Consider the following 15,558-nt stretch of genomic DNA (forward strand, 5'->3'; position numbering starts at 1 on the left):
CGCGCGTCCGAGGGGCTGGCCCCGTCGCCCTCAGCCCCCAGCCACCCCGGCCGGAGCCGCCCCGGCCAGATCTGTCCCGACGCCGCGCATCGCCCGCCCGCCGCCGCCTGTCTCCTCGCCGGCGTCCGCCGCCCGCTCCGGCGAGGGTCGCGCCCTGCCGCGCGCCCCCGCGCCTCCTCTCCTCCGCCCCGGCCAGATCCGGCCACGGGAGGGCCGGATCCGGCGAACCGCGCTTCTCCGACGAGCCCCCGAGCTCCGGCCGTCGTCTGCTTCTTCTCAGGCGAACCACTCCGGTGATCCTCGTAAACCGTGCAGTTCCTGAGGTTGCCCCTGTTTTCACTAAGTTCTAGAGTTTTGTAATTTTCATGCCATGTTCATGCCATCGTATCTCTGCATCCGTAGATGCGTTTCGTGCGTGTAATATGTCAAATTGTTCGTCTAGACGAGTACATCATTTCCTTCCATTGCAGCATATTCATTTGAGGTCATCTTGATGCCTGAATCATTGTTGTAAGAGTGCTTCATAATGTTTTCTACTGTCTGTTATCAGAACGAGCTCATTTGTCATTTTTGCCATGATTGATGTGTGCACCCTATGAGGTTGATGTCTTCATGTGTTTTGAACTATGCCATGTCTTCTTTACAGAGGTGCTTACCATGTATTTTTTGTGATCAATGTGGTGACTAGCACAAGCATGCAAACTAGGCATCGTGATGTTGCTGATTTTAGTCCCTGCTCTGCTGTTATTTTCATGACATGTAAACTTGATGCTACAGAGAGATCCATGCATATTTTGAGATAGTTCAGTAAGGGTGTTTTGAACATGTGGTTATTATCTATCCATTCATGCTCTTTGTTGCAATTATGGAGTAGTCTAGCATGTCATTTGAGTGCTCTACTTTTGCTTCAAAATGTTTCCTAGCAGATTGTTTACGTGTTATTCAATTTGGCCAAGCTTGCTATAGTTGATCCTTGCATGCTATGGACTTGTTCTTGACTTGGTTGGTTACACAAACATGTCTTCTTGATGATGCTATGCTTATCTTGTCATGCAATGACTTGTGGTGAGTGAATCGAGCTTGTTAAGTAGTGTTCATGATGTTGCTATTTTGCTACGCTGAATCTGTTAATTCGTGATGCTATATAAACATGTTGCTACTAATCATTCTGTGCATAATCTGGAGATGTTCTATAAACATGTTTTGATCTACATGTCATCCTCTATCCATCCATGCTCCTGGTTGCATTTATAGGTTGCTGTAGCTTGTTCATATCCTGCTTCAAAGTTGCTTCATAATGTTGCTGTCAGCCTGTTAACATTATGATCAGTTGTTTCCATGTGTTTTCCTAGTGATCCATGCACCCTATGACCTTGCTATTGGCATGCTTAGCTTCACAAATATGTCTTCTTACTGTTGGTTGCCTTGCCATGCCATGTATTGCTCTGTAGTGAGTTGCTCAAGCTCATTTACATGCCTTCATAATTCTGTTTCTGCCATGTTTGAATCTGTATAATAACTTGCTATGTTTACGTGTGTGCCATCATATTTTCTGATCCTTTTTGGCTTATGGTCAGTAAGGGACTTTTGTTCTATGCTATTAGTAGATTCATGCAATGCCTTTGTTTGCCATGATAAGTTCCTGTAACATGTTGTTTGATAGCTCTAAACATTGCATCGTGATGTTATTTTCTGCAAAGTCTGAAATTGTTATAACTTGCAATCTTACCATGTGTGTTTGAGCATGTTCTATTGATTTCTAGTGATAGCTCAGTGTTCATGTTTTGTAATGCTTTACCTGTACATCATGCACATGCCTTTTGTTTTCATGTTGAGGTCCCGTAGCATGTTGTTTTGGTGCTTGCAATATGCCTAGTTGCTGTTTTGGACAGATTGTTGCTATGACTTGTATAGCGTGCATGTGTTGAACCGTTGCTCCGTTTTGAGTGTGCTCTATATAAAACTTGCTTGATTTTGCATGTAGCTTCATATTATCATGTTGCATCCTTATTTTGAGGTGTTTGCTTGATGTTTGAGTGCATTTTGCATCAATACCATGTTTAACTTGTTTTGCTCATATCTTCTAGGCCGTAGCTCCGAACTAAATGAACTTTATATGTAACTTGACTAGAATCTCGTGTAGATCATCTTTGTGCATCTTAACTTGATGTTTAACAACTTGAACATAAGGTTTATTCAGATCTGGACCAACTTCGAAATATGCATATGAGGACTTACCAGAATTGTTATATGTTGTTCCCGGCCTCATTTAAACTTGTCTTGATGGGTTGCTCTTGTTTGCATCATCTTTTGCCATGAGTAGCTTCATCTAGATTGGTCATGCATCATGCTTGTTGGGCATCATGTCTTGTCTATGTGTGGTGTGTTTACTATGTTGTGTGCTTCTTTTCGATAGTTTCCTTTTCGTTGCGATCGTGAGGATTCGTTCGTCTACGCTTGGTTCATCTTCGTGGCTTCATCTTCTTCATGGACTCGTTCTTCTTCCTTGCGGGATTTCAGGCAAGATGACCGCTACCCTGGATCTCACTACTATCATTACTATGCTAGTTGCTTTGTTCTATCGCTATGCTGCGCTACCTATTACCTGTTTATCAAGCCATCCCATATTGCCATGAACCTCTAACCTTTGACACCTATCCTACGCAAACCGTTGTTTGGATATGTTACCGCTTTGCTCAGCCCCTCTTATAGCGTTGCTAGTTGCAGGTGAAGTTGAAGATTTCTCCATGGTGGATAGGATTTTGGTTGGGATATCACAATATCTCTTATATTATTAATGCATCTATATACTTGGTAAAGGGTGGAAGGCTTGGCCTTTTGCCTGGTGTTTTGTTCCACTCTTGCCGCCCTAGTTTCCGTCATACCGGTGTTATGTTCCCGGATTTTGCGTTCCTTACGCGGTCGGGTGATTTATGGGACCCCCTTGACAGTTCGCTTTGAATAAAACTCCTCCAGCAAGGCCCAACATTGACTTTTACCATTTGCCTCACCACCATCTACTTTTCCCTTGGGAGTCGCTCTCTCGAGGGTCATCTTTATTATAGCCCCCTCGGGCCAGTGCTTGTCTAAGTGTTGGTCCGAACCAGAGCCACTTGTAGCGCCACCTCGGGGAAACTCGAGGGCTGGTTTTAGTTGTACGTAGTGTTCATCCGGTGTTGCCCTGAGAACGAGATATGTGCAGCTCCTATCGGGATTGTCGGCGCATCGGGCGGTCTTGTTGGTCTTGTTTTACCATTGTCGAAATGTCTTGTAAACCGGGATTCCGAGTCTTCCTGGGAGAAGGTCTATTCCTTCGTTGATCGCGAGAGCTTGTCATGGGCTAAGTTGGGACACCCCTACAGGGTATAATCTTTCGAAAGCCGTGTATGCGGTTATAGGCAGATGGGAATTTGTTAATGTCCGGTTGTAGATAACTTGACACCAGATCCAAATGAAAACGCATCAACCGCGTGTGTAGCCGTGATGGTCTCTTCTCGGCGGAGTCCGGGAAGTGAACACGATTCCTGGGTTATGTTTGACGTAGGTAGGAGTTCAGGATCACTTCTTGATCATTACTAGTTGACGACCGTTCTGCTTGCTCTCTTCTCGCTCTTATTTGCGTATGTTAGCCACCATATTATGCTTAGTCGCTGCTGGAGCCTCACCACTTTACCCCTTCCTTTCCTATTAAGCTTTGCTAGTCTTGATACCCATGGTAATGGGATTGCTGAGTCCTCGTGGCTCACAGATTACTACAACAACAGTTGCAGGTACATGTTGTGCGATGATCATGACGCGAAAGTGATGCTTGCTTGTGTTGAGTTCTTCTTCTGCTTCTGCGATCAGGGGATAGGTTCCAGGTCGGCAGCCTGGGCTAGCAGGGTGGATGTCATTTGAGTTTCTGTTTGTGATTCATCCGTAGTCGGATGTTGATCTTATGTATTGTGATGTTGTATTCGTGTGGCATTGTATGCCTCTTGTATGTATCCCCATCTATTATGTAATGTTGATATAATGATATCCACCTTGCAAAAGCGTTTCAATATGCGGGTCTATCCTTGGTGGGACCTTCGAGTTCCTTTTAGATAGGGTCGCATATTGGGCGTGACACCTTGCACCTTGGTGCACCTCGCAAGCTCTTGTAACCGTACTCTTATTCATGTTGTTGCGTGTTTTGAAATATAAGGTTGGCTTCGAGCCACCTTTCTTTTCAAAAAAAAGGGCTAGCCCCACGAACAATGATGGGCCACATCCATGTGTATTTCTCTATGTATACCACTGTAGTATAAAAAGGAACTCAACAGCTGCTATAGAGCCTATCTCACTTGGGCCAATGATAGCACAACTCGTGCCCGACGCAAATGCCGGCCGGTTTAGCCTTGAGCTGGCCATTTGGTCTGTTCCAGCCAGGCTGGCCCGCTAGTACGACACAACATGGACCTGACATTGCACAGCAGAGACCATTCCTGGGCCATGGGTATGCGGGCCGACATGACATAACCCATTTCTTTTTTTACATATATGGCCTAAAAACTGCCCATTAGGCAAAAAACAAAAAAACAGCCTGGCGGACCAAATAACATGTGGGCCTACATGCCTGGTGTGCCGAACGGGTCGGCCTGATTAGCAAATAAACCGTGCTCGGGCCTGAGAGCATAACACGCGTGCCAACACGACATGACAAGTTTAGGCCAACTCCACCGCGCGACCCCATCCTGTCTGGCCCCGTCCGTTTAGGATAAAAGGGACAGACCAGGCAGCCCAGTGCGCGGGAGCAAACAGACTTTTGTTCGTTTTGTGTCCGCTTTCGACCCATCCTCGGCCCAAGTTTGCGCCAATTTTAGAGTGAAACGGACAGCGCGCAGACGGGCGGGACGCGCGCACTTGTCCTCCCCTGGCCCGCCTGTCGGTGGCACAAAGCAAAAAACCCCGCCCGTCCATTTGGCGCCATTTGCAGCAAACCCTCCCACGTCCCTCCCACCACCCCCTCCCTCCCCTGTCCATGGCCGATGCCCAGCCGAATTCCGGCGGCCTGGCCGTCGACCCGCCCAGAAAAGTGAAGAAGAAGGCGGCCAAGGCGCCAAGGAAGTCGCGGTTGGAGTGCACGCCGGAGGAAATCGCCAAGTTGGACGTGGAATCGGCGAAGACGAGGGGCCGGAGAGCGATCATTAAGGTCAATGCTGCCGCGGCCAAGTTCGCCACTGAGCGTGATGCAATGGAGGCCGCGCGGCGTAAGGCCGCGGTCAACGAGAAGGAGGACATCGTCAACAAAGCGCACGCCCTCCTCATGCTTGGCATGTGCCGTCCCGCCGGTTTCCCTGCAGCGACCGTCGGCCCGGCGAGCACAGACTCGTCAATCGCCCGGCCTCCGCCGCACTGCCAGTCGCTGACGTCGCAGACCACGCCCATGTCGCCCGGCTTTCCCCCGCCAAGGCACGAAGGCCAGACCTGTTTCTCGGGGCCGCCGGACTTTGGCGTGATCGCGCCGTCCACACCGCGCCCCTCGGCCGTCATCAACCTCAATGTCACGCCTGGGTCCAACATTGGCGGCCCGCCGTCCGTCGAGATGCAAAGAAAGCAAGCACGGGCACCATGCCGTCCCCCCGCATCTTGTTCGACGGAATGCCAACACCAATGCCGCCGGTCGACGACCCCTTCTACAACCAGTTCATGAAGGATGTGATCTACGAGGGTGGGCACGGCCGTGCCTACGACCCCGACGAGACCCAAAGTCAGGATGGCCGCGCCCAGTACGTTCCCGATGAAGAGGCCGACGATCGTGCTGACTACAACCATGGTGACTCATGGCATGAGGACGATGACGATGAAGAAGAAAGCAATGACATTGATATTGGTGGTGAGCCATTGTTCATCGACGAGCTCACCCAAAGAGCGGAAACACAAAAGAGGAGGAAGAGCATTCGCACGGGTTCATATACACAAGATGAGGACAAGTTGATTTGCCAATGTTGGATGGAGATTAGCCAAGATCCAAAGACCGGCACGCAACAAAAGGGCCTTGTTTTGGACGAGAGTCCATAAAACTTTTCATGAAAGGAAGATGTTTGAGCCCTACCAAATTACAAGCAACTGTGGCATCACCTCGATTCAAAAGAGGTGGTTGTTCATCCAACAAGAGTGTAACAAGTATTGCGCCGCATTTGAGAGCGTTGAAGCACAACCCGTGAGTGATCTCGGCGTTGGGGACATGGTATGCTCTCCTTTCCTAGCCCTTTTCCTTGCTATGGCCATGTGAGACTTCGGCCTCTTATATGTTTGCATGTTCAATTATTGTTGATCATGTGGTGTAGGCATTTCAATCTTTGGAAGCATTTAAGGCCCGGGACAATGACAAGCCATTCACTCTTACGCATTGTTGGATGATCATCAATAATTGCCCCAAGTTCAAGGATCAATACCGTGAACTTCAAAGAAAGAGAGGCAAGAAGACGGCCAAGTATGTCGGAGGTGGAGATGGTGAGGCGTTGAAGAGGCCGAGGGGCAAGACCAACTCCAAGGTGGACGACATACGTGATGCCTCATCCATGGCCTTGCATGACACTTTGCATGGCATGATGTCTTAAAAGGATATGAGGGACGAGAAGAAGCGGCCAAGCAAGGACGAGCAAATGAAGCAATACCTAGAGCTTCAAAGGAAGAAGCTTGAGATGGAGGAGGCGGCCAAGAGGAGGAAGATTGACATGGAGGAGGCGTTCCGGCAAAGGCAGCTCGACATCGAGGCGGCCAATGTCTCGGCCAGGCAGAGGCAGCTCGACATCAAGGCCACCAATGTCGCAACCAAAGCAAAGGAGGTGACCCTTGCGATAATGAGCGTGGACTTGTCCAAGATGAGCGACAAGACGAGGGTCTGGTTCGAGGCCAGGCAGAAGGAGATGCTCGACGCCGACGGCCTGAACTAGGTCGTTCGATCGGCCGTGGCCGTTCTTTTTGGAGGCTGGCATGGGTGCCGCCCCGCCCGCTGGGCCGCTGGCTGTGTGCCGGCAAGAAAAACATCCATTTTGGAGACCGGCTGTGTTGCCGGCGAGGACAACTATTTATTTTAGAGGTTGGTTGTGTTGCCGGCCGCTGGCTGTGTTGCCGGTGATGGACGTGTAGGCCGTTGGCTCTGTTGCCGGCGTGAACTAGGGCCGCTGGCCATGAACTAGGCTTGGCATTTGAAACGTTGCTCTTTTTTAAAATGAAGGCGAATAAAATGGGGCTGCGTCCGCGCGCTGGGCGCACGGCCACCACATCCCAGGACACGTCCGAACACGACCCCATTGCCCTATCCAAATGGACAGAATCCGATCAAAACGGGCGTCCGTTTGGAGTCGCGCGGTCGAGTTGGCCTTACTGATTAGCACAGGCCAGGCCTACCCATTTGGCCATCTCTGGTTCAGCCAGGCATTTTTCATGGTTTCATGTCTCAAAAAAAAATATGCCCTTTTGCATTTTGGAAGGACGCGACTACTCCGAGTCAACTCTTCTTCCCCAATAAGAATGTCATCTCAACCTGCTCCGTCGATGCACATCTGCTGCTCGTAGAATACACACACACCACGCCAATCACCCAGCCCAAGGAGAGCGACGACCAAGTCGGCAGCAATGGCGGACCTCGCGGTGGGCTTGGCCAAATCGGTGGTGGAGGGGGCGTTGACCAAGGCCCAGTCGGCCATCGAGGAGGACTCCAAGCTGCGGCAGAGCGCGCAGCGCGACCTCGTGTTCATCACTGGTGAGTTCCAGATGATGCAGTCCTTCTTGAAGCTCGCCGACGACGAGCGCACCAGGAACATCGTGGTGAGGACCTGGGTGCGGCAGATCCGGGAGCTCGCCTACGACGTGGAGGACTGCATCGAGTTCGTCCTCCACCTCGACAAGAAGTCCCAGTGGTGGCGCCGCCTGCTCCCGGCCTTCGTGTCGGCCGCCAGGCAGCCGCTCGACGAGGCCATCGCCGAGATACGGCAGCTCAAGATCCGGGTGGAGGATGTGAGCTCCAGGAACGCGCGCTACAGCCTCATCAGCGACTCCGGCTCCAAGCCCGTCGTCGTGCATCAGCAGCCGCCGGCAGCGGCCCGCGCCGCGATGGGCGCCACGGCGTTCCACATGCTCGTCGAGGCGACGGACATCGCGAAACGGCAATATGGGGATCTCACCCAGCTAATCACCAAGAAAGACAACGGTTTTCAGGTGATCTCGGTGTGGGGGACTGGCGGCGATCTTGGGACGCTATCCATCATCAGGAAGGCGTTCGATGATCCAGAAATTTGCCAAAACTTCACCTGCCGTGCCTGGATCAAACTCGTCCACCCTTTCAACCCCCACGAGTTCATCCGGAGCTTGAGGGTTCAGTTCTATGCAAACTCTTGCAAAGAACCGGGGTCAATCATCGGTGTAGGGGTCCTAAAGATGATGGAGGCCACTCAAGACGATCTGGAGACATTCATGGAGGAACTCAACAGCAAGAAGTACATCATCGTCTTAGAAGATGTGTCCACCATTGTAGACTGGGATGCTGTCAGAATGTTTATTCCCAGCAGTAAGAACGGCAGCTGTATCATTGTGTCGACTCAGCAATCCGAAATAGCAAGCGTCTGTGTGGGGCACTCATACCAAGTATTGGAGCTGAAGCAGTTCTCCACGGAGCACTCGGTTTATGCCTTCACAGAGGTAAAGCCTAGAACATCGTTAATTACATTCAGAAAAATATTTGCCTTAACTTCTTCTTTACTCATCAACTTTGATATTAATTATCAGAGTCACAGATGCACACATTCTATCATCAAGTTATCATGAGAGAAAAGTATCTAAAATCTATTGACATGGTTTTCTTTTTGTGAAAACTGTTGTTATCATCGCCAGGTAGCAAACAAATTTTGTCTGCATCATTTGTTCTTTCCAAGTTGGACAGCTGTAGTTCTAGGATATAGAAATAATGAATCACTACTTGATTACTTAAATACCTTGTGTAATATGCTTTAGAGTTTGCCGTGTAAACACAGAACGTCATAAAACTGACCACTAATTTGTTGGTGGCACATATTGAACTGATACATGTGGATTTTATTTGTTATTTGGTTCCAACTAAAAAGGAAAATGAACTTTATTAGTATAAAAAATTGAGATGACCAATTCAACTTTCAATTCAAACGAGAGCTTCAACTTTCAACCATGGCCATTCACTTCTAACTAAAACAATAAATGAACTTTCAGTTTGGGGAATAAACTTTCCGTACATAGGTTTTGAAGTATAGATGAAACTAACTACAAAGTAAATTTCCAACACCAAAACTCAACTTTCAGTTGGTCATGCGGGCATTCAAGTGAAAATTGATGAAATGTCAATAGCCTATGGCACTGGCTTATAACAGCTTTCCATAGCTTAGAAGGGATAAACTGTGGCTCATCTCCAGGTGAAGCAAGTTAGCGTGCATGACAATTAATACCTGCACTCCCCACGGGAGCTATGAACCCTCTATTGTTGCTAGGGAAAGCAAAAAGGAAGCGAAGTGAGTGAAAGAGGATGAAATCGATTCCACCAACATCTCTTTGCACTCCTTTCCATAGGCTTCTAATGAAATTGTTGGACTTGCACACCCAACTCTGGGCTTGTTTACCTACATCTATTTCATTTTTATTTTGCATTCCCCCTTACATTCCATGTTTTTTCTTCCAATAATTAATCAAATCCTCTAAATTGTTCACCTTTCCATTTTTTAGGAAAAGTAGACCGGTTACAATTTTGAATCATTTATTTCTTGTTATTTGCTGAAACTCTAAGATGTTATCCTGTGAGGCCTACCTCGTGCTCGTCAATTTGATTTGGTTCTTTTTTCAGGGGTCTCAAGGTGATGGAGTTAAAGCTGAGGAGATATCAGCAGAGCATGAAGCGAGACCTGATACAATTCACACCTCTAGAATTGATGCAGCCCTTGCTTGGATGAAAAAGTACCCCATCACTGGACGTGAGTCAGAAATTAATGAGCTTTGTCAGTACACAACCAAAGCCCGTTTTAACTCTTTCCATGTTATATCCGTATGGGGGATAGCTGGTGTTGGGAAATCAACTCTTGTCAGAAACTTGTTCTGCAACAGAATCCTTAAGACAACCCTATTTGAAAAGTATGGTTGGGTGGATGTATCACATCCGTTCAATTTAAGGGACTTCTCCCGGAGCTTACTGTTGGATTTTTATTCTGAATCATTTCAAGCCAAGGAGGCTGCTTCCAATGACACGATAAGAAGCAAAAACCCCATTCAAGAGTGTCGTGATCTTCTGGAACAACATCACTGCCTCGTAGTTATTGATGATCTGCAGTCCAAGGAAGAATGGGACTTGATAAAAGCTGCCTTATTGTCGAGATCTTCACAAAGTGTTATCATTGCCATTACAACTGAAGCAAGCATTGCCACATGTTGTGTGGATAAGGAAGACCTGGTCTTTAATGTCAAAGGTCTTCAAGCCGATGCAGCCGTTGATCTCTTCCACCAGGAGGTGTGTAAAAAACTTCGCTCTGTTTTAGCTCCTATTTAATTAGCTTTGGTCCAGCATGCATGTTCTTACAATTGTCACTCGGTCGTCATGCAACAATTAGCTTTGGTCCCCCTTACTTAGGAGATCAAGACATAGCATAGCACTGAATACTATCTTAGATTTACTATATAAGTTGATTGTAGACTATTGGAGACATCGACATTGTTCTACATATTGCATAAATGTTTTCCAGTTTTGTCGGGTTGTTGTGCCTTTGGTAGCAAAAGTACGTTCCTTCCTTCCCTTTCCAATTACCTAACCTTTTTTCATGGACCACACTAGGGACCAGCGCCTATCAGAAGTAACGCAACCCCTAACCCACACAGATATACACACGCTGAAAAAAGAGACAATGACCCATACACGCATGTGTAAACAGAAACAACATAAAAACGGGCCCAAAAACATGAATCTTTGTGCTCAAATCGTGTGGTGGAGATGTTAGATGTGTAATAACTAAATCTCGTCTAGATGTGCTTTAGCAAATCCATTTTCCTTTATTTAGAATAATTCCGTCGCTTTTAACGAATAGTTCACATGCTGTGATGCTCCTTTTTTTTTACGAATATATATAATATTCCTTCTTTACCTTTCCCGTTTCCATGTCCCTGGCATTTTATCATTTGTACAGAATTTAGGCACTTCTAATGAATAGTTTCATTTGCTTTCACATTATACTCTTAAATTGGTCACATATATATATTGTGTTTGTGTCTGCCTCACTTATATTTTGCAAGTGAAACGTCAAATTCCAACGTAACTAGTCTTTACCATATATACTAACAGTGGTATCTCTCAAATTGGTTGAACAGGCGAATAGGAAGAATTCATCGTCCACTTTGAAGGATCTCAAAGAAGAACCAAAGCTACTTGAACTTATTCTCAAGTGTGGCGGGCTTCCCAAAGTACTAGTTGCAATAGCCGGTGTATTGGCCAAGAAGACAGTCACACTAATGGACACTGTAGGTTTGACCAATGACAGATTCATGCACACACTGGAGACCAACCCAGAGTACGACAGTCTACGTGGTCTATTCGGATGGATGTATTCGTACTTCCGTAGTTGCCCGGATTCCCTTAAGCCGTGCATCTTCTACATGTCACTTTTCCCTCGAGGTCAAAGCGTCCGGCGAAGGCGTGTGGTGAGACGGTGGGTCGCGGAGGGCTACACAAGGGACAGTGAAGACAAATCAGCAGAGCAAAATGGGGAGATGTTCTTCTCCAAGCTCCTCGATCTGAGCATAATCCAACAGCCACCACAGTCGGTCACCACTGCGTTGGGTGACACAAGGATGATCTCCTGCCGTGTCAATGGCTTCATACGTGAGTACATTGTATCACGGCGGATGGAGGAGAACCTTGTCTTTGAGCTGGAGGGCTGCTGCGACGTGACCACGCAACGCACAGGGCGTCACCTCATCATAAGGGAGAGCTGGGACAGGGACAAGATCGTGTTTGAGAGCATGGACTTCTCGAGGCTACGGTCGCTGACGGTGTTTGGGAAGTGGAAAGAATTCTTTGTTTCCAAAAGCATGAAGCTGCTCAGGGTGCTTGATCTAGAGGATGCATTGGGTGTAGAGGATGCTGATCTCGAGCGGATGCTGAAGCTGCTGCGTCGTCTCAAGTTCCTCTCGTTGCGAGGATGCCATGAGATCCACCATTTGCCAAGTTGTTTAGGAGACCTGAGGCAGCTCCAGACCCTGGATGTCAAACGCACCTCCATTGTAAAACTGCCAAAGAAAATCAGTAAGCTAGAGAAGCTGCAGTACATTCGTACCGGCACCTCCCTCCTAGCAGAGCAACAATCAACACCATGCCTTTCAGTATCCGAACTCTGTGGACGTCGTCCCCTAGTTGGTGTTATGGTACCTAGAGGGATTGATAAACTGACGGCCTTGCATACGCTCGGAGTTATCAACATTGGCTCATCAGGTGGGAAGGCCATCCTCAAAGAGCTCAAGGATCTCACCCAATTGCGCAAGCTCGGAGTGTCTGGCATCAACAAGAAAAACATTGAGAAGTTCTCATCTGCAATCTCAGGTCATGTTCATCTGGAATCCTTGTCGGTGCACGTGGACAAGGACAGTCAAGGTTGTTTGGCTGGCATATCCCTACCTTTGCAGGCATTGCAGAGTCTCAAACTGCATGGGCCTGTCGAGAAGCTGCCAGGTTTAGAGATCGACCAGCTTAGCAAGCTGAGAAAGTTGGATCTGGAGATGAACATGTTGACAAAGGATGACATAAAGCTCACTGGGAGTCTACCCAAACTATGTGCTCTTCGTATCAAGCTGCTCCAAGATAGTAAGCTCCACTTTTGTGTCAAAGAGAATGGGCTTGAGTTGCACACTTATCGAGAGGCCAAGGTCCTCGAGATTGCTTGCGGCTCCAGCTTAGATGTTACTTTTGGAACAAACACAATGACTAGTCTTGAGCTGCTGAAGGCTTACTGCTCCGAAGGATCTTCAGTGAAGTTTTCCGGCCTGAAGAATCTAGTTGGACTCAAGGAAGTCCTGATTAAGGGCTGCTGTGACGACATGCTGAAGGAAGACCTGCAGAGCCAACTCAACGATCATTCAGAGAAACCGGTTTTGAAGCTGGAGGAATAGCCACGTTTGCCCTGATGGATACTGAATGAATGGTCATGTCCCTGTTCATTTGTCTTACTCTTTTTCCCGCATACTACTCGATCCTGTTGTTTTTCTGCGAAGTTCAATATACAGATGTGTAACTGTCCTGTGCTGTAACATGCCAATGAACGCTGAAACTTATAGCTGATAATCTGTTGGCGAAGTAGTTTTTTTTATAACCTGTTGTTTTCATTTCCCTTCTTCTTTTAGAGTAATACCTTGTACCGTAGAAAAATATCAGTTTTTTTTTGCTCGATCCTTGTATTTATTTTAGTTGGTGTTTTTCTTTATTAAGAAGAAAAGAAAAAAGAATGACTGATTTGGATAAAGTTTAGACATTCAATGGTCGGACTAATAGAGGCTTAGTAATTTTAGTTTTTTGTTTGGGTCTGAATAACTGCCACACGTGTGGCATGGACGGGAACCCACCCGCACACCTTGTGTGGCATGGACGGGAACCGGCCCGCACGACCACGTCCACGCGCACAAAACCACGGCCCGCACGTTCGGTGCGTGGCAACCCCGCCCGCACTGCCCCGTCCGGGCCACACGACCCGCTGCCCGCACGACCCAGCCGTTCCCGTCCTCCGCTCGATCGCCTCTCTCGACTGTCGCCAACGTCCCCCACCTCTCGAACCCCTACCCCCGTCGCCGGCCTTCTCTGGTTGCCATGGCAACTAGAGCAGCTCCGTAGGGCAAACCCACCGCAAACCACACCCCAACCCTCCCCACCCCCAGGCCCCCACTCCAACCCAGCCCTTCAGAGACGATCAGCTAAAATCAGGTGAAAATCTCCCTATCTCATCCTTCTCATCCTTCAGGCTGAAAATCTCCCCGATCATGTACTGGATCCATGCTATAGGGGGGTGGCAACACCAGTAATTCTGAGATCCAGTAGTTTTGTGATCTACGTGTTGAGCTTAACTTAAGTTTCTAGTATAATTGACGCAGGTAGTTGCGTATGAAATGGATGAGTAGGAATCCCTAAAAAAGGACAGGAAGGACAATTTTTGGAATGAAGGGGTTGGGAAAAATTAATTGCCACTTGTGTATAACGACAGTTGCCACCTTTCGTTGTCAGTAGCTGCCACCTATTTTGACCTGTTGCTTGCCATCCCTATCTTCTATGTGCAAGCAGCAGAAGAATACAATTCTTGTGGATTGTTGATGCCTTCTTGTTCATGCAGTGATTGAGAGCACATCGGAAAGAAGCGAGACACGGAAAGAATGAATCACGAAGATGGCGCTGATGCTTGGGGTTCTCAAAGGCCAGAAACGCCCCCTTGGGATGCATCAGAGTACAGTCAACTCATTTCTACAGGGCCGTTGCTGCCACTACTAGAACATTATGCAGGCGTAGGTATGATGCGTGATAACAAAAGAAGAGAACAGTTGCCATCTTCGCAACGATGAAGATGACATTCTACTTATGTCGTACACTCTCATTTTTTCACAGGTTCTTATGACCAAAACACTCTTAGGGGGCCCCCGTGGCAAGTTCAGTCACAAGGCGCTAACACTGACAAATGTGCGCGCAGCCAACTTTAACTAGCTAGTATGGCTAATCAAGGTAATGCAAAACGAAAAAAAAGCACATGCTGTTGTGGACGTGAAAAATGAACATGCAAAAAAACTGGCAAAAGGACTCACGAGTTATCACGGGTGAAAATGCAGAGCGTTCATGCAGCACGTGGCATCAAGCAGCACCCATGTACCTGCAATCGACGTCATACACACGTGAGTCCATAAAAAAAGTGAAGTTACGGATGCTCAATTAGCAGAAGGAGCATAGTTGACATCTACAATTGCCATAAATTAAAAACTACACTTGTCATCCCTGGAAAACTGTTGTTGCCATCCATAGACACCTGCAGTTGCCATCCATAGACACCTGCAGTTGCCATGGAGGAATAACTGCAGTTGCCATGCCAGTGCAACTACATTTGCCATGCCATGGCAACTGCAGTTGCCATGAAGGAACAACTGCGGTTGCCATACCGATGCACCTATAGTTGCCATGCCAGTAAAACTGCAGTTGCCACATCAGGGGCAACTGCAGATGTCGTGCTAGCACAAACTGCATTTGCCATGAATTGACCAACCACTACTATGCTTACAGGTTATTACGCTGGTGGTAACCCGGCAAACGTCTCGTGGCAAGCTTCACAAACGGCAGGTGGAGCACGTCATTTTGGTGTCACAGACCACACAAGATGGTCAAATGCAGCACAACAAGGTAAGGAGAAAAACTAAACCACAAAAACAGCACTACATTTGTTATTTGTAGTTATTGGTAGGCAAAAAATAGTAGTTGCCATGTTTGTTAAACAGTAGCTGCTATGACTGGACAACTACAGCTGCCATACATGTCCACGCGCAGCCTCACGGCTTGCTGTTTGA

The 15,558-nt window shown here is 47.7% G+C and overlaps 1 protein-coding gene across 1 annotated transcript; it reads left to right on the forward strand.

Moving 5' to 3' along the window:
- Positions 1–7,504: 7,504 nt before the first annotated feature.
- On the forward strand, positions 7,505–13,334 carry LOC119295229 (disease resistance protein Pik-2-like). Its single transcript, XM_037573592.1, has 3 exons — positions 7,505–8,667; positions 9,836–10,492; positions 11,344–13,334. Exons 1-3 carry the CDS (start codon positions 7,606–7,608, stop codon positions 13,135–13,137), a joined length of 3,513 nt encoding a protein of 1,170 aa, XP_037429489.1. The 5' UTR covers positions 7,505–7,605; the 3' UTR covers positions 13,138–13,334.
- The last annotated feature ends 2,224 nt before the right edge of the window (positions 13,335–15,558 follow it).

Source organism: Triticum dicoccoides, chromosome 4B, assembly GCF_002162155.2.
Source record: "Triticum dicoccoides isolate Atlit2015 ecotype Zavitan chromosome 4B, WEW_v2.0, whole genome shotgun sequence".
NCBI lineage: Eukaryota > Viridiplantae > Streptophyta > Magnoliopsida > Poales > Poaceae > Triticum > Triticum dicoccoides.

Coding starts and splice junctions, on each gene's coding strand:
- LOC119295229 (XM_037573592.1), top strand. CDS start 7,606: ATGGCGGACCTCGCGGTGGGCTTGGCCAAATCGGTGGTGGAGGGGGCG. Junction 8,668..9,835: donor CGGTTTATGCCTTCACAGAG/GTAAAGCCTAGA, acceptor TTCTTTTTTCAG/GGGTCTCAAGGTGATGGAGT. Junction 10,493..11,343: donor TTGATCTCTTCCACCAGGAG/GTGTGTAAAAAA, acceptor TTGGTTGAACAG/GCGAATAGGAAGAATTCATC.